Consider the following 20,077-nt stretch of genomic DNA (forward strand, 5'->3'; position numbering starts at 1 on the left):
TCCCCTCCCATCCCCCATACAGACAGCTTGATGTAAATCGGATGCATCCTGATCCTTACCTCTTCTTGGCTTCATCGTTCATCTCATTTGGGCTCTCCTCTCTTCTGCAGTTGGTAGGCTGTGGGCAGTATTGTTTAGAACACGGAGTCCTTGCCAGCGCCATGCAGCTGTTCTTTGGTGTCCTTCGCTGGCCAGGAGGTCAGGTAACAGTCACTCTCCAAATGCTCCTGTGATCTCCAGCCACCTCTGGTGTCCTGGTTCCCGGCTCAGCCCCTGCACACATGGTTTGCCTTCTTCTGACTGGGCTGCAGCACCAGACGGGACATGCTGCCTGTTCTACAGGCTCCACTACAGGTGCAGACGGCCTCATGGGGAGGGGAACGGAGCAGAGGAGAAACAGCAGACAGACATCTCAGATTACCCGAGGGAAGGAGAAGGAAGGAGGGGTTTTGTCCCGGCTCTCTTCCCCTCCTGTTCTCACTACTGCTGGGGCTGCACAGTTATCTGAAGACACAGATTCTAAAGGGAGGCTGGGGATGCAGTATGTTTCCAGCAGAGGGATGTTGACAGTGTTGTCCCAGCGGGAGGGCGCTCTGAACCCTCAGAGTGCCCGCACAGCCGAGGCTGAAAGCACCGAGCCCTTGACATCACTGCAAAGGCTGAGAGAGGGGGAAGAGGAGTAGTTGCGGGAGAGAAGACAGGCAAAAACACTGGTAGCGATAGGGATGGCTCGCTTGCTTAACACTGCAGCGGCACACCGATGCGGCGCCCCCAACTGATGTGCGCTCTAGGCCGGCGCCTACCTTGCCTATAGGTAGTGCCGGCCCTGTGTATACCTAACATAAATGCAAAAAATATGTACAAAAACACAGATATACTGAATTACCAAGTGTAAAGTGCTACTACAATATTAAACTTTATTTTTAAAAATAGTGTAAACTTTAGCGTGACGCATCAAATAAATGTGCCCATTGGCAAAAACAACACATATTACATACAAGATCCGTGAAACAGGGAATAAGGTGCTCAGTGCTAGTCCAGTGGAGGAAGCAAGAATAGTAGATCACACTTTGTTAAGTGCAATCACAGTCTCTTCAGTGACCATAAAGTGCACGCGTGCCAAAAAGTGGATGCCGTAGGTGCTCGTGATCCCACACAAACCATTATAGATGGCCTCTCACTTTAGGTTTTGACCAGTGATTCACCACTGGGTCAAACAACGCTAAATAGATAAGGGAGGTATGCCAGGTCGTGTTGCCACATCAGGAAATCCTATGATACTGTGCAGGCTGATACAAGATTCTGTCTTCACATTCAGTAATCTCGGTCTCAGCATGTGGTCAGAGAATGAGAAAATAGGGAGATCTAATGCTCTCTGTTTGCAAATTTTATAATACACTCACATTTGGTTGCACATGAAGCTGTGCGGGCTGGAGGAGACACTGTATGCTACGAAGGGAGACACAGGAAGCTCTTCTGTGCTGCTGTCAGATCTTGTCTGTCTGGAGTCCCTGCCCCCTAGTAGGGCCCCTACTGAAGTCGTCAATGCCCACAAGCAGTTAAAGATACGCGTCTAGGGGGCAGGGACTCCAGACGGATGAGATCTGACAGCAGCACAGGAGAGCTTCCTGTGTCTCCCTTCGTAGCATGCAGTGTCTCCTCCAGCCCGCACGGCTTCATGTGCAACCAAATGTGAGTGTATTTCTGCCTTTACTCTTCAATAAAATTTGCAAACAGAGAGTATTAGATCTCCCTATTTTCTCATTCTCTGACCACACGCTGAGACCGGGATTACTGAATGTGAAGACAGAATCTTGTATCAGCCTGCACAGTATCATAGGATTTCCTGATGTGGCAACACGATCTGGCATACCTCCCTTATCCATTTAGAAATCTGCTAAATACTCAGCATGCCTCTCAGCAAATACTTTGGGGTGTTTACTTTTAAAAAAAAGGGGTCATGGGGGGGGGGGGGGGGTTGTACTGCCCTGCCATTTTAGCACATGAGATAGTCGGAAAGTTAAAGCTGCGTATATACCAATAAATATACGCTTATCGAGATTTTTTTTTTAAATCAAAGACATGTAGCCAAATACATTTAAGCCTAAATGTATGACAAAAATTTAGTTTATTGGATAATTTTTATAAGAAAAAGTAGAAAATATAATTTATTCTCAAAATCTTTTTTTATTTATATCGCAAAAAATAAAAATCCCAGTGGTGATCAAACACCACCAAAAGAAAGCTCTATTTGTGCGGGGGGAAAGGGACATACATTTAGTTTGGGTACAGTATTGCATGACTGCACAATTACCAGTTAAAATTGTGCAGTTCCAAATTGCAAAAAACGGCCTGTTAATTAATGGAGTAAAACCTTCCGGTCCTTAAGTGGTAATGTGCCTGTAAAGCGGCACATCTGTAGCATGCATAAAACATGCTACAGCAAAAGTGACATTGCTAAAGAAAAAAAACTTGTCAAAATCCCATTTAAAATGACTCCCGGTTAACAATTAACGGCACCCAGCTATTGAAAAAATAAAAGAAAAAAACGGCGTAGGGTCCCCCCCCCCAAAATCCATACCAGACCCTGAACCATACCAAACCCCATGCCCTCAACATGGGGGGGTGCTTTGGGGCTGGGGGAGGGGCTCTGCTCCCCCCACTCCAAAGCACCTTGTCCCCTTGTTGATGGGGTCAAGGATCTCTTCCCTACATTCCTGGGCTGTGGTTGTCGGGGTTTGCAGGGAGGGAACTTATCGGAATCTTTTAACAAAGGGACCCCCCCGATCTCACAACCCCCATGTTAATGAGTATCCGACACATAGTACCCCTACCCATTCACCAAAAAAAGTGTACAAAAGCAACGTGATGTCAGAAGGGGGCACCACTGGGTGATGTAACCAGGTGGACCCCCCCTTGCCTATATAAGAAATGGCAAAAGCACAGGCATATAGTGGGAGGCCTCCCAGGAGGTGAGAGCCTTTTTCTATTCTTCTTTATCAAATTTACTTAGATGCAACATTTTATAACGGAAACAAAGAATGTATATATTTTTTCTGAATTTTTATTTCCGTTTCTTTAGCAAAAAATAAAAAGCCCAGTGCTGATTAAATATGGCCAAAAGAAAGCGGTCTCAAAAAAATGCTAAAAATTGCAATTGTCATTCAAAGTGTGACAGTACTGAAAGCTGAAAATTGGCCTGGGCAGGAAGGGGTTAAAGTGCCCAGTATTGAAGTGGTTTAGAAAAAACAAAAAACCTTTAGAGCCCATTCAGACTAGTGTGACACGACTTTGGGGGGCAACCTGTGAAGTCGCGTGCACCACTGTGCACCGTGACTTCGGCGCGACTTGCAGAGACTTCACATAATGGAAGTCTATGCAAGTCGCTCTGAGGTCGCCCCAAAGTAGTACAGGACCCTTTTTCTAAGTCGGAGCGACTTGTGTCGCTCCTATTATAACGGGTCCTGTACTACTCAATGGACCGCGACCGAGCGCGACTTGTCAGACTGACAAGTCGCCTGACAAGTCGCGCTAGTCTGAATGGGCTCTTAACAACTTTAATACTGGACACTTTTACCCCCTTCCTAAAAATATATTTGCATTGATACTTGACCCCTTGGGCATATAAGCCTTCAAAATGGGGATTTTTTCAGGTTCGGGTCCCATAGACTAACAGGGTTTGCGGTTCGAGTCCGAACTTTTCCCATGTTCGGGAGTTCTGGTGCAAACCAAATTGGGGGTGTTCGGCCCATCGCTATTTGCAGACACCGAAGTTACCTTGTAAAAGCGGTGGTGAAATCATAACACTACGTCACGTAGCCTATGCAGAGAAGAGCTGCGAGAGATACCCAGCGGGTCCTTCTACTTCAGGCTGCTTGCAGAAAACTACAAGGAGACCGATAAAAGCTGACTCACCATACACAAGGAGAAAGAGCAGCAATGATCAGTCTTTATTAATGCTGAACTAAATGCAGAGTGCTATGTATACTTACTTGAATCTTGGGAGTTCTCTGGGTATTTCTTTCAGATCTTTGCAGTAGTTTTGCATGAAACTTTGCCTCTGTGCACTTGCTATAAGACCAGTCAATGCTCCTCTCTCTTCTAGTGCAGGATGACTAGTCTTGTATCCGCCTTCTTATATACTATATTACCAAAAGTATTGGGACACCTGCCTTTACACGAACTTTAATGGCATCCCAGTCTTCGTCCGTAGGTTCAATATTAAGCTGGCCCACCCTTTGTAGCTATAACAGCTTCAACTCTTCTGGGAAAGCGGTCCACAAAGTTTAGGAGTGTGTCTATGGGAATGTTTAACAGTTCTTCCAGAAGCCCATTCATGAGGTTAGGCACTGATGTGGACAGGAAGGCCTGGCTTGCAGTCTGCACTCAAATTCATTTCAAAGGTGTTCTTTTGGATTGAGATCAGAACTGTGTGCAGGACAGTCAAGTTCCTTCACCCCAAACTCGCTCATCCATATCTTTATGGTCCTTGCTTTGTGCACTGGTCCAAATCATTAGGTGGAGGGGGGATTATGGTATGGGGTTGTTTTTCAGGGGTTGGTTCCAGTGAAGGGAACTCTTAAGGCAGCAGCATACCAAGACATTTTGGACAATTTTATATTCCCAACTTTGTGAGAACAGTTTGGGGGTGGACACTTCTGTTCCAACATGACTACGCACCAGTGCACAAAGCAAGGTCCATAAAGATGTATGAGCGAGTTTGGGGTGGAGGAATGGACTGACCTGCACAGAGTCCTGGCCTCAAACCTAAAGAACACCTTTGGGATAAATTTAGGCAGAGACTGCGAGAGCCAGGCCTTCTTGTCCACATCAGTGCCAAACTTCACAAATTCCCTTCTGGAAGAACGGTCCAACATTCCCATAGACACACTCCTAAACCTTGTGGACAGCCTTCCCAGAAGAGTTAAAGCCGTTATATTTGAAAAGGGTGGGCCAACTCAATTGAACCCTATGAACTAAGGACTGGGATGCTATTAAAGGTCATGTGTGTGTAAAGGCAGGCGTCCACAAATACTTTAGGTAATATAGTGTAGTTTCCTGGAGGCAGTCTGTAGTTGGTGAACCCGCTGGATGTCTCTCTCTGTTCTCTGCAGAACAGTTATGTCACTCTTACTTTTACAATGTTTGCAAAAGTGTTTGGTACACACAAAGTGAATAGATATTCCCAGTTTTAAAGGTAGTTTACAGATGTGCAATTTATCCAGATTTTCGCGCTGGAACCTCAACTCTGGTTTCTTTCACCACAAAGTCTTTGGTACAGAGAATCTTTGAGCAGGAGCAGTGAGTATTCAAAAAGTTTACGTTATGGAGTGTTCTTGTTAAAGTCACAGGGAGAGTTAATTTAAAAGTACGTGTAAGGTTATAGAGAGCACTGAGGGTTAGTGTTATGGCTACATGAAGAGCCAGTTTGAGGGAGCCTTGGGTCAAGATGTCATCAAATTTTCCAAGGCCAAGAGCTAATGTAATGACATTTCATAGATTGAAATAAAGGTACTACTGTAAAATTGTATGATCCCACTTCAATCAAATCAAATCCTAGTGAATGCAAAATGATTACAACCCTCTGGTTGCATTCTACTATAGGATTGCTGTAAATGTTCGATTCTCTGTAGACTCTGATCTTTATTTGGTTAATCATTTGAAAAAAATCCATATCTGTACTTAGTTACTTGAAAATATCAAGATTTGAAAGAAGATTAGAACAAGTAGATATAGATTATAGCTACCTTTTGCATACTTTTGCTATGCTATAGTTCGGATCACAGCAGTCAACTGGAATTGCTCTGTGATGTTGAAGAGGTTTTATTGCTTATCCAAGCAGTTTCTTCAGTGCTAATGAGTGTTAGAGAGTGTTAGAGACATACCCAGCATTTTTAGCTGCAATGGTGGCTAACTTAGTTCAAAGTTTCCATTTTTTTTTTTTTTTGGTCTCATCATCTCATCAAACATGGCTGCGATAGATCACAAATATTAGCCGTAAGCCCCCGTTCAATACCAGTACAACTTGTCATGCGATTTGACAGACCCAAATCGCATGAGAGGTCACACCCTATTGTCAGCAATGAAACTGTTTAAATCAGTGTGATTCCAACTTTGCTGTGTTGCATCGATTTAAAAAAAAAAAAGAAGAAGGTTCCTGCACTATTTTTTACTCCTCATTGGCTGAGACAAAAACGGGAGCCACTGTCAAAGCCAATGAGAAGCAAGCTGCTTGCTATGGGGGCACTTAGCAGGAGGAAGAGCATAGAGCATTGGTGGCAGAGTTGATAAGAGGAGGATCAGGGCTGCAAAACCATTACACAGAGCAGGTAAGTAGAACGTGTTTAAATATTTATTTTAGCCTGCCTTTAATATCACTTCAATGTTTTTGCCACAAGTTTTATGAAAATAAAGAAAGAAAATGAAAATATATTTTCTTCTCAAAGTTGTCATTCAATAAGACTTTTTTTGCGGTTTAGCTACATAGAGAGACCCAAAACCCAAGGAGGACCTTCAGTCTTTCAAGAAGCATAAAATATGCATCTTATTCCCTGACTACCCATCACATTTTTAGAGGCCCTGAAGTATCAAGACAGTCATTAGCCATCATCAGTAATCAGCAAACTGGAAACTTTGGTACCGGTTGTGATCAGCAAACTGGAAAAACTGGTTCTGGCTGTGATCAGCAAACTGGAAGCATTAGCACACTGGCTATAATCAGGTGCTGGCTGTAATCTGCAGCCAACTAATCTAGCACTGGCTGTAATTTGGAACTGGCTGTAATTAGGCGCTGGGTGTAATCAGACACTGCCTGTAATCTGATACTGGTTGTATTCTGGAATTGGCTGTACATTGGAACTGACTGTAATCAAGCACTGACTGTATTTAGGCACTGGCTGTAATCACACACTGGGTGTAATGTGGTACTGGCTGTAATCACGTGGTGGCTGTAATATGGTACTGGCTGTAAATCACGTGCTGGGGGTAATCTGCCACTGACTGTAACCTAGCAGAGGTAATCAGGTAGGGGCACTGTAGTCAGGCATGCACACTGATCAGGCAGGGTCACTGTGGTTTGCACACTAACACAGGCTATGATCGACACCTAGCCCCCATCCCCCCCCCCCCATTAAAAAAAAAAAAAACATTTAAAAACCTACATCCCTCTATGTGGACAGTGGCCATTTTATAAACTAAACCTATATTAGGTAGAATTAGGTAATGGTGAACTAATGTCCTTCTTGCACCAAACTCATGTATCCTTCGGAAACTGGGACATGATTTTGGTGCAAGCATCAGCATTTACCATGAAGAGGTGCACCGAAGCCAAAGTGTCCATACGAACACTCCATTCTGTCACACAGACAGCACAGCTGCCAATAAGTTTTGGAGATGAGTGGGCACTGGCAGAGCTTGATGGGCATTCACAAACACTAAATCCTATCAGGGCTGCCTACCTTGTGATTGATAGCAGGGAGTGGGTAGGTTCCACAGCCAATAGATAACCTGCTTTTCGCTATGAAAATCCATTTATTGCCCACTGCCAATCACAAGGAGGGAGTGGACCTGATGGGTAACTAGTTCCTCAGTTTCCCCATCAAGCTTTGTCTGCTGTTAGAATAAAGTTTTTCTAAGAGCTTATTGGCTTTGAAGCGGACAGCATCTGTGGCAGTCGGTGACAGGTGGAGAGGGGGAGGGGGGTAGCAGCGGCTAACATGCTACCCTGTTATACAGTATACAGAGACAAGCACTTTGCCCATCTCTCTATATCAACTTACGGCTGGTCCTAATTACCTCCAGTTTCATTATCTATGACCTAGTGGTAATTTGTTTTTTAAAATATTTTAAAAGTGGTCTTTGTGGCACTATAAAATAGAGCCCAACATGCCTTCTGCATTCCTCTTGCTGCTACTTATCTGTGGAAGGTGTTCACAGCCCAGACAAGCTGCAGTTATGAATCATGTGTCTCCTTCAAAGCTGCTGTCAAGTCGGCTGAGACAGGAGGGGGGGAGGGCAGGCCAGTACTCATGACTATGTCTAGAAAGTGCTTAGAAATATGGGACAAAGTGCTACATGTACTTTGTCCCACAGAAAGCAGGATTGTAACAAAAAAAAAAAAACGAATGCTAGACCTTCATAGACCTGATGGCAGCAACGCCTATGTGGGTGGACGTACCTGTATGTCCTCCTGCATTGGCCACTGGTGCGTGCTCTTGAGACCGTGCAGCCTGTAACACAGTGGGCTACCAATCGCAGTACTGGGCCAATGTGGGTGGCCCTGGTACCATGTGATACCTGTGACCAATCACAGTGATCATTGACAAGAATACCCTTCACTATCGGGGGACTTTATTCGGCAAAACAGACAATAAAAACTCAAGAAACAATGCAAGTAAAAAGATTGTAAGCTCCTTGAGGGCAGGGACTGATGTGAATGTACAATAAATAAATAAATATTGCTTTATTACATATCACAAAGGGATAAAAGTCGCGTTTAAAAAAATAGAGTTTTTTCTTCTTCCTAAAGGATGCTCAAACTAAATAGTACAAGGGGTATTCAGGCTGTATTTAAATCACTCATATAGCAGATCGCTGAGAGTAATATTGTATAAAAGCATTTGTGCCACCTCCCAGGAAACCTATACGGATGGAGAGGACTACCACAACAAGACAGCCGGGGGCCACTGGGGTCACCACCTCCAAGGCAGAGGTAAACCTCAGTTTGACCTAAGAGGAAAAGAAGGGAAAGGCAATCAAAGTGTAAAAAAAAAATCTTTAAAACCCCCCCCACAGAGTAGTGCAGCTCTGGATCGCTTTTCAGGGACCATTGGACAGGCAGTGAGGAGGCATTGTACCTCTACCTGCTTTAGCTCCTTGGATCCCCCCTTATTCACTTGAATGGGTCACAATCAGCGGGGGTACAGAGGCATAATTGCTGCCATAGCTGTAAAGCATAGCAATGCACTTGGGGCATGTGTATACCACAAGGTTTTACCACCCCTCAACCTTATGTGTGAATATGAACTAATAGTGCAGCCAATCACAGTCGGTGTCCCTGCTTGTCGTCTATACTAACCCTGGCCTGTTAACTGACCATGTTTCTACCTGTTGCTTAGGCTGATCCTTTGCCAATTGTTTGTTGACAATGTCTCTATCTGCTCCTAAACTGACCCCACTTCATGTCATACTGGCTTTATTCCTGAGAGACACCAATCCTAGCCATCCCTTGCATACAACTGACCCCCTGGAACCACAGAAATGTTTTTGTTCTTACTTTCTTAAGCCTCCTGTACTTCCAGGACAGTGAACATGCCATTCCTTGGAGCAGCCACGTACCAGCAGGCTAGGCTTGCTTGGTTTACAGGGACAGAGTCAGCTATAGGTGACGCTACACTAAGCGGTATTCACTGATCACTTATATAGACATGAGCATTACAGTATATTGGTTTTGACACATGTCCATTATATATTCATTCCAGACTGTTAAAAAGTCTCACCTATGTTTTATCGACCTTCCCGGGAGATGCAACAGAATATGTTTTAAGGTTTAATTTGAAGTATGCCCATGCAGTGTGTGAGAATCATCACATATACTGTAATATGTATATAAAATGTAATGTTCTTTCTGCATTTTCCAAAAACTTGTGGCAACAAAATAGAGCATTCATAAGACTCACCGTGCCTCATAAAAATACTTTGGGGCCTCTGCTTTACAAAATGTGGTAATTTTTTGGGCGTTAATACTGTCTTTGTGCTCCAGGGCCAGCAAAATGTGATAGGTAGGCAAGAAATTTTGGGACCCTCTATTTGGCTAGACTGTGAAAAGTCTCACATGTGATATTGCCATACTCAGGAAGAGTAGCAGAAAGTGTTTTGGGGTGTAACTTTAAGGATGCCTATGATGTGTGTTATAATAAATATCGTATCAATTGAAAACATCGTGTAAAAGAAAAAATCCTTTTCTTTCCTGCATTTTCCAAAAACGTGTGGCAAAAAAAATTACTCTTTCAAAGGACTCACTATTCCTTTCAGAAAATACCTTAAAGTGTTTGGTTTCCAAAATGGGGTCATTTTGTGGGTGTTTCCACAGTCCTGGTGCTCCCGGGCCTTCAAAATATGTGACTGATAGTCAGGAAAATAGATGCATAATTTATGCTTCTTGAAAGCCCAAAAGGTGCGGCTTCGGATTTTGGGCCCCTCTATGCATCTAGGCTGTGAAAAAGTCTAACACATGTTGTATTTACATACTCAGAATTACACCCCAAAATACATTCAGGTTTGTCTTCTAAGTATGCCTATGCTGTGTGTGTAAGAAATAAGAATAAAATGGCAATTTTGTGGGGGAAAAAAAGGAAGTAATTTTTTCAAAAAATTGTGATAAAATTGTACAACTTCATTATTCACCATGCCTCTTACAAGCAGGAAGGCGCTCCTTGGATTTGGAGCCTCTCTTTGTAGCTAAGCTGTGAAAAAGTTTCATACTTATGGTATCACCATACTCAGTAGGAGTAGCAGAATGTTTTGGGTGGTATTTGTTAGTATGTCTAGAATGTGTGTGAGAAATAATTTGTTAAAATGACAACTTTGTGAAAAAAATATATTTACTTTCATCATTTTCCAAAGAATTTTGTCAAAAAAAAAAAAAAATACAACTTCAAAAAACTCACCATGCATCTAACAAAATACCTTGTACTATCTAATTTCCAAACAGGGGTCATTTGTGGGATAATGGTACTGTCCTTGCATTTTACGACCCAAAGAAATGAGATAGGCAGTCAGCACACCAGCATTGACCAATTTTCAAATATACAGTATACTGTATATCATAGTGTGTAGACTATGTAAATAACTTTCACAAAGACTAAATAAACTACACAGATTAGGGTTTTTTTTTTTTTTTACTAATGAAATGTATCAGAATACATTTTGGTCTACATTAAGACCCCGTTCACACTGGGGCGACTTGTCAGGCGACCTGGTCGCCTGACAAGTCGCGGTGGGTCGCCTGCCATAGATTAGCACAGGACCCGTTCTAATAGGAGCGACACAAGTCGCTCCGACTTAGAAAAAGGGTCCTGTACTACTTTGGGGCAACCACAGGTCGCCCCGGCAAGGCGGATCGCCTCAGTGTGAACCGGCTCTTAAAGTTTATATATTTGCCGCATTCTATAACAGAAACGAAGAAAAACCTTTTTTTTTTCCAAAATGTTTGGTATTTTTCATTTTTATAGCAAAAAAAAACCCAGTGGTAATTAAATGCCACCCAAAAAAAAATGTTTTATCCGTCTAAAAAAAAAAAAAAAAAAGATATAAAATGAAAAAGTGTTGCATAAGTAAGTAATTGTCATTCAAATTGTGACAGCAATGAAAACCGAAAAACGGCCTGGATTGGAAGGGGGTTAACGTGTCTGGACTTAACCACTTGCCGACCGCCTAACGACTATTTACGTCGGCAGTCAGCCCCTCACAGGCAAAGCGACGTAAATCGACGTCGCTAGCCTGTGAGGCTCTAGGGAGCGAGCGCGCACCACAGGAGGCGCGCTCCCGCTCCCTCACGGCCCCCCCGCACGTGTGAGCGGCGAACCCAAAGTCCGCCGGTCACTCGCGATCGCCGGTTACACCGGGAGAAAGGCAGGCGGCTAATGTAAACAAAGCTGCCTGTCATTCTCCCCTGTGTAACAGCAGAGATCAAACGGTCCTGCTATGTAGGACTGTAGATCTTTGCTGTTATATCACTAGCCACATCCAATCACAGTTAGAAGCACGCCCCTAGGGACACACTTAACCCCTGCTTCTCAAATAAAGTTAACCCCTTCACTGCCAGTGTGATTTTTACATTAACAGTGCATAACAGTGACTGATTACTGCAGTAATGTCACTGGTACCCCCAAAAGTGTCAAAAATGTCAGTCAAGGGTCCGATCTGTCCGCCGCAATGTCGCAGTCCCGCAAAAAAAAAAAAAGGAGATCGCCGCCATTACTCGTTAAAAAAAAAAAACAAAAAAAATGACAAAAATCTTTCCCTTAGTTAGTAAACGCAATAACTTTTGCGCAAACCAATCAAAATACGCTTTTTGCAAATTTTTTTTTTACCAAACCTATGGTAAAAAAAAAATTGGCCTAAAATTTAAAAAAATTTTGATTTTTACATTTTTTTTTTTTTGGGAATTTCATATTAAAAAATTTGAAAAATATTGTTATTTTTGCAAAATTGACGCTCATTTTTTTGTTTATAGCACATGATCAAAAAATTGCACAGGTGATCAAATACCACCAAAAGAAAGCTCTGTTTGTGGGAAAAAAAAAGGACGTCAATTTCATTTGGGTACAGCATTGCATGACCACGCAATTGCACGTTAAAGTCAAGCAGCGCCGAATCGTAAAATAGGCCCTGGTCAGGAAGGGGGTAAAATCTTCCGGGGCTTAAGTGGTTAATGTACTAAAAGAAAAAAAGCAACGCGCTCTGAAGGAACAGCCACCCAGGCCATTCCTTTAGAGTCCTGTGGCGTAAACAGCACGCGCAGGAGTTATGTCAATCGCAGCTCCAGCCATTCACACAGCAAGAGTCCGCGAATCGGGAAGGAAAACAGGGTGCAGATGTAAGCCTGTTAACTGTGACAGCGCGCCCCAGGAGGGCTTCGTTCTAAGGTAAGTTCCATATGCAAAAGATGCATACTAGAACATTGTAACTTTGCCTTGCAGGATTAAAAAAAAATTTAAAAAATCGCCGGCGGTTTACTATTGCTATTAAATATCAACTAATATCCATGCACTATCACTGGTACAAGTTTGTGTTTGTGTATCTGTATCTCAACTCCATGAGTATCTATGTATGAAAAGTATAAAAATGCATTAGCAAATAATCAGCTTTTAAACATAATTTCTACAGTCCATGTTTTGAAAACAAAAACAAGGATTCTCTCGGATTGCTATGGGTGTAAAGACTTTATTTTACTAGCACATGTTTCATGTATGAGTAAAGATTAAATGCTCAACCACATCTAGGCACCGCAGAAAGATGTATGACATTAGATACATTCATGCATCACACAAAAAATGGATTTTTGTAAGAACTTACCGTAAAATCCTTTTCTCTTAAGCTCATTGACAGACGTAGTCTTCTTGATTCTCAAGAGCTGGGTTATGTTGTCTCCGCAGGAGTAGGACTAGGCAGAATGACAAAACGTTCTGGCTCCACCTTAGGGGCAGTCCCTGAGGGTATATCCTCCCTCTCTCTGCTACAGGGAATCAGTTCTGTTTAAAGCAGTACAGAGAATTTAACCCAACCCAACTCAATGATAGAGGGGCGGGTACTACGTCTGTCAATGAGCTTAAGAGAAAAGGATTTTACGGTAAGTTCTTACAAAAATCCATTTTTCTCTATCGCTCATTGACAGACGTAGTCTTCTTGATTCTCAAGAGCTGGGACATCCAGAAGCAGTGCCACAAATGAGGGGTGGGATTGACAAAATCAAATCCAATCTAGAAGGCCCAACCGGTGCCAAACTAGAAGTTTTAAAGGCTCATTATAAACAAAGAATGAGACTAAAGAAAAATTTTCCAACGGAAAAAACCCTCGAGGTAGACCACTGGTCTCCTCAAATTGCGGCCTGCAAAACCTTGCGGCCAAATGAGGCATCAGACGATGCCATTACATCAACTTTATAATGTTTAGAGAAGGTATGCACCGACGACCAGGTAGCCGCCTTGCACACCTGGACCACTGACGCCTGATGGCGAAAGGCCCACGACGCACTAAGTGCCCGAGTGGAGTGCGCCTTAACAGGGAACGGGGGCTCCCGACCCTTAATAGAATAAGCCTGTACTACCGTCTGTCTGATCCATCTGGAAATGGTCGCGGCAGATGCAGGCAACCCCTTTTTGGGTCCATCTGGGATCACAAAAAGTGAATCCGTCTTGCGAAACGAGTCTGTCGTTTTCAAGTATACCCTGATCGCCCGGACCACATCCAAGGAGTGTAACGCAAACTCCCGAGGATGACTGGGCTTAGGACACAGGGAAGGTAATACAATTTCTTCATTCAGATGAAATTCTGAAACCACTTTTGGTAGGAAGGATGGATTCGGACGAAGAACCACCTTATCTCTATGAACCACCAGATATGGTGAACGACAAGATAATGCGGCCAGTTCTGACACCCTGCGTGCAGAAGTAATAGCCACCAAGAAGGCCACCTTCTGGGACAACGTGGGTAGAGGAATTTCCCTAATATCTTCAAAGGGAGGTTTCTGAAGAACCGATAACACTAAATTAAGATCCCAGGGGGGTAACGGCGCGTGCACTGGCGGAGCCAGATGTCGCACCCCCTGGATGAAATTCCGCACCAAGGAATGAGTAGCCAAAGGCTTCTGAAAGAAGATGGCTAATGCTGAGACCTGACCCTTGATAGTACTCAAGGCCAGTTTCTGCTCAACCCCTTGTTGCAGAAAAGCCAATATTCGACTAATCGAATAAGACCGAGGACGGAACCCCAAAGGTTCACACCATGCAATGTAGGACTTCCATGTGCGATGATAAATCTTTCTGGAAGTCGCTTTCCTTGCTTCAACTAGAGTAGGAATAACTGAAGCTGACAAACCTTTGTCCTTCAGCACCTGGGTCTCAATAGCCAGGCCGTTAAAGCCATCGATCGTAAAGCAGGATGGAAGATCGGTCCCTGAGACAGTAGATCCTCCCTGAGAGGAAGTCTCCACGGGACGTCCGCCACCAGTCTGACCATGTCGGCGTACCAAGCTCGACGAGGCCAGTCCGGAGCTACCAGGATTACTGGGATTCCTTCCTCCTCTATTCTGCGAAGAAGTCTTGGCAGTAACGCGAGAGGAGGGAAGGCATATATTAGCTGGTATTGCCCCCACGGGGCGATCAGTGCGTCTGCGGTTTCTGCTAGAGGATCGCGGGAGCGAGCCACGAATCTCTGAACTTTCCTGTTGAATCGTGATGCCAACAGATCCACATCCGGGGTGCCCCACCGTAGGCACAACTGGTGGAAAACGTCTGGATGGAGGGACCATTCCCCCTGATCCAGGGTCTGACGGCTGAGATAATCTGCCTGCCAATTCTCCACCCCCGGAATGAACACCGCAGAGATTGCTGGAACAAATCGTTCCGCCCAGTGAAGAATGCAAGCCACTTCTTTGGCCGCTCGGACACTCTTGGTGCCCCCCTGGTGATTGACATAAGCCACGGCCGTGGCATTGTCCGACTGGATCCGAACCGAGCTGCCCTGGAGCTGCTCGGTCCAGTGAATCAGACAAAGTCTGATCGCTCTCAGTTCCAATACATTTATCGGTAACCTGGATTCTTCCGGGGACCAAAGTCCCTGGACAGATAACTGACTGAGAATTCCTCCCCATCCGGATAGACTGGCATCCGTGGTCACTGTCGTCCAATATATTGGCAGAAATGACTTTCCCTGGCTGAGCATCGGAGACCGAAGCCACCATACCAGAGACTCTCTGGTCTGTTTGCTCAATCGGATCTGATTGTCCAGGGATTCCGGATTCCGATTCCATCTGAGAAGAATCTCTTGCTGAAGAATTCGGGTATGGGACTGGGCAAATGGGACTGCTTCGAACGAAGCCACCATCAACCCCAGAACCCTCATGCAAGTCCGAAGGGAAGACCAGCTGTTGGACAGTAACAACTGGACTGCAGATTGAATCTTTCGGAGTTTCCCTACCGGAAGAAAAACTCTTGTCCTGACTGTGTCTAGAATTAGACCCAGATATTCGAGCCTCTGGGTGGGAACCAGAAATGACTTTTGCTGGTTCACCAGCCACCCGAATTCCTGTAAAGAAATCATAGTAATTTCTATGTTTTGTAGCAAGGTCTGAGGAGACTCTGCATGAAGCAGAAGATCGTCTAGGTAACCTAGAATCGATATACCTCTTTGGCGCAGAAGTGCCAACATTGGGGCCAACACCTTTGTGAAGACCCGCGGAGCCGTGGCGAGACCGAAAGGTAACGCCACAAACTGATAGTGGTTCTCCTCTACGGAAAAGCGTAGAAAACGCTGATGTCCTGCGAAAATGGGAATGTGAAGATAGGCGTCCTTGATGTCTATGGACGCTAGGACATCCCCTGGATGCAGGAAGGCTGCTACCGTGCGAATGGACTCCATTCTGAATCTTCTTATGTTGACGAAAGAATTGAGTGCTCTTAAGTCCAGAATTGGACGCACTTTGCCCTCTTTCCTGGGTATTGTAAACAGGTTTGAATAAAACCCTTGAAACCGTTCTGTCCAAGGAACGTGGACTACCACTCCTTGTTGTAGTAAATCTGTGACTGCTCTCCGCAGATCTTCTAAACGATCTGCGGATAGTCGGATATTGGAAGGGAAGAATCGCGCCGGTGGGAGAGATCGAAACTCGATCTTGTACCCTGACCTTATGACTTCGCAAACCCATTTGTCCGGGATTCTGGAAAGCCATGGATCCGGGAACCGGCGAAGACGTCCCCCCACCCCAGTTATGGGTGGGGGCGCACCTTCAGGCTTTGGATGGTTTATCTTCAGGTCTGGAGGGGGCGGGCTTTTGCTTGCCCGACCAACGACCCCTGACGCCTCCTGCAGGAGCTTTGGAGGACTTAGTTTTTTCACCCGCTGGACGAAAAAACCTCTTGTGAGCAGAAAAAGAAGGCCCTCGTCTTTGACGAGTTCCTCTACCTTTAAAATTTTGCGGTAAAAAGGTGCTTTTTCCACCGGTGAGATCCTTAATGATCTCATCTAAGTTGGCTCCAAATAGACGCTCTCCTGAAAAGGGGATATTAGCCAATGCTTTTTTGGAACCTTGGTCGGCTAACCAACCTTTTAGCCACAGTGTACGCCTGAGAACCACTGCTGAGACTGATGCTCGCGCCATTAATGGAGTGGCGTCTAACGCCGCATCACATACAAACTGTAACCCTTGTATCATTTGTTCCAACAAATCTGATACCGCCTGAGGGACTTCTTCTAAGTCCCGGCGTAACCACTTGGTCCATTCAGTTACAGCCTGCGAAACCAGACCAATAGCAATTATTGGTCTGAAAGCTGATCCAATCAAGGAAAACATGGTGCGAGACATAGCTTCTATCTTGCGATCCACTAGATCTTTAAAAGACGGAGCGTCTTCTAAAGGAATAACCGTGGCTTTATTCAATCTAGCAATAGGTGAATCCACCACAGGTGGTTCTGTCCATTTCTTAATAAGGGTTTCCTCAAACGGATAACGCCTGTCAATGCGTTTAGAAATATTAAAAGTGCGTTTTGGCAGACGCCATTCTTCTTCGATTGGATTGCCAAAACATTTGGGCAATGGAAAAACCTTCGCCACTTTGATGCGCTTTTTAGTCCCAAAAGGGATCTCAGTTTCAGCTATTTCTGATGGAATACCCTGTAACCTTAAAGTCTCTTGAACAGATACAATGAGTGCGTTTACCAACGCTTCCTCTCGGGCTATGGCGGATGCCAAAACATCCTCCTCACTGTCTGAAGAGACAGGACCCGAGACACCAATACCAGATGAAGTACCTGCAACTGCAGAAATAGGCTCAGAGTCTGAATCCGAGGTTTCAGATAATAAGGGGTTAGGCGGGGGTCGCTTTCTTGCGCCCTGTCCCTGACAAGCCACTTCCACCCGGGACACAAAAGTTTCCATAATAGCTGACAAAGATTCAATTGTCAATGTGGTGCTGGAGGATCCCGCAGACCCCTCGAGGGGATCCGGAGGAGATACATGAGTGGCAGGGTCCATGTTAATACAGGACACCTTTGCCAGCAAAACAAAAAAAAACTTTTTCTTTTTTTTTTTTTTTTTTGTGTCTCCCCCCTTAGCGCAATAGCGCCCCTCAGAGTACCTGCTTCTCGATCCCAGAGAGAGAGAGAGAGGGACCCCCAAGGCTCACCAACCGATGCAGTGCAGTTTCCAACAAACTGCAGTCAGCGTCTGTCTTACACAGACTGGAAGGAGCTGTTTGCTTTTTCCCGGGCAGAAGGCGTGGCTCCGCCCCCTGTGTACGCCTTCTGGCGTTCCCAGCCCTCCACGAGGTAGCTGGGCTCACAAAACATGGCCGCTCCCATAGAAGAGACATAAGACTCCAAAAACATGGCGGCCGGCGTGACCTGAGGACATACATGCATTCGGTCTACGGCAAAATGGCGGCGGACCGCCGATATCGTCTTCCCAGCACATCCACCTGCACTCTGCTAAGAGGTGACATATGGATCTACAGAGATACACTGCACATAAGGTAGGATTATACCTCCTATGTCTGCTGTAATGTTACAGTCTGCTGGGTAGAGTGTTAGCTCTTGAACCAAGTCCACTTCCCACAAACACATGCTGTATTACAAGGGGGACTTGTAAGTATCAGATATATACTGACCATATATGGAGGGGCCCATAATATATACTGCCTCATAATGAGGAAAAAAGGGAACGTTTACTCACCATACCGAACCGACAGGCACCCTCTCTTCACAATACCCTCTCCACCGGGGTGGGGGTTTGTGGACGCCTCGACTCTCTGGTACCTGGCGTCCAAGCGAGACTTTTAACTCGCAAAGTCAGTCCCTTTACTGGGACTCCGTCGCGGCCGACCCAGCGCACTGGTCTGCACGCGCTCGTAGGCAGAAACCGGGGTGACCACTGGATCTCAACATCCAGCCCGTCGCCCGGCCCCGCATACTTACTTGAATATGTCGCGGCCGACCAAGCGCAATGCCATGGTCTGCGCGCGCTCGTAGGCCGGCTGGGGTGACCACAAGTGTCGACCAGTCCGGCATTTTTGCTTGAAGATCTCACAGGAAAAAAACACTGGAGAAAACTACCTAAAAAATGTCTTTTTCTTAAAGAAAAAAAGTCTTGCCAGGACCAAAAGATCCCAGCAAGGAACTTAGGTCCTTACTCCTGACTAGACAGAAAAAAACTGATTCCCTGTAGCAGAGAGAGGGAGGATATACCCTCAGGGACTGCCCCTAAGGTGGAGCCAGAACGTTTTGTCATTCTGCCTAGTCCTACTCCTGCGGAGACAACATAACCCAGCTCTTGAGAATCAAGAAGACTACGTCTGTCAATGAGCGATAGAGAAACATATTTTTTGTAGGTTTCCTGCAATGCCATTCATTCCTAATGACATCCCAACTTGGTATTGCATGTGTGTTTAAGGCCCCTTTCACACATGTGACTTGTCCTGTGACTTGGGACTGCAAAGTCGCATGACAGGTTGTACCCATATATTCCAATGTGTACCATTCATATCGGTGCGACTTCAAGTCGCAGCAACTTCAGAGTAGTTCCTGCAATACTTTGGTTTGACTTGCAAGTGATTTGAGGTCCATAGACCTCAAGAGTACACAGGCACAGCTTCAAGTCGCATTAAAGTCGCGCGACTTTCAGGTTGTACAAGTGTTAAAGGAGCCTTAGAGCACCAAAGTGCATAGTAAGTTTTTACCATTCATTTTGGTGCGAGGAGTTTTAAAAGAAATGGTACATGCACTTAAGTGCAATTTCTGTGCATTGGGCAGCCCTTCTGAATAGATTGTCCAACACAAAGTATGTAAAAACGCACATCTCTGCATGTGCCACATCGCATAAATGTGAACCTAGACAAAGCCAAGTGGTCACACAGGCATGGCAACAGTACAATGCCTGCCAAAACATTATTTCTTATAAACTCAACTAGCAACTCTATAGACAACAAAAAATTTCAAATTTTCTTACTTTCCCAGTGGTATCCATTTCGATCAGAAGTCTTCAATGAACAGGTTTCTGTTTTTGCTGCTTTAAAGTACAAGGTAACACGCTGACCACTCCTGCTGTAAGTAAATGATTAAAAATATGCTTGCACTTTGTTCAAGATTTAAAAAAAAAAACATAATCCACTATGTGAGCGTCAAAAGACTGAGGCAAATCCTATAGATAAAGAATTCAGTGAAGCTGAAAATCTGGTTATTCCATTTTTCACACTGTGTGGTTGAAGTGGTATGTATTATACTGACTCCTCTGCATTATGACTCCCATTTTGAGTTTAAAAAAAAAAAAAAAAAAAACATTTTATGTTGTCATGCATTTTAATAT

At 44.7% G+C, this 20,077-nt stretch overlaps 1 protein-coding gene across 1 annotated transcript in view; it reads right to left on the reverse strand.

Moving 5' to 3' along the window:
* LOC309555824 (alcohol dehydrogenase 1-like) overlaps window positions 1-19,767 on the reverse strand; it is an 88,604-nt gene extending 68,837 nt beyond the window's left edge. Inside the window, exon 1 of the mRNA XM_082257990.1 lies at window positions 19,721-19,767. Coding sequence (XP_082114116.1) covers window positions 19,721-19,738 — 18 coding nt within the window. The 5' untranslated portion in view covers window positions 19,739-19,767. The remainder of the gene's footprint in view (window positions 1-19,720) is intronic.
* Between the last annotated feature and the right edge of the window lie 310 nt (window positions 19,768-20,077).

This window comes from Pelophylax lessonae (genome assembly GCF_965119305.1).
Source record: "Pelophylax lessonae genome assembly, chromosome: 1".
Lineage (NCBI taxonomy): Eukaryota > Metazoa > Chordata > Amphibia > Anura > Ranidae > Pelophylax > Pelophylax lessonae.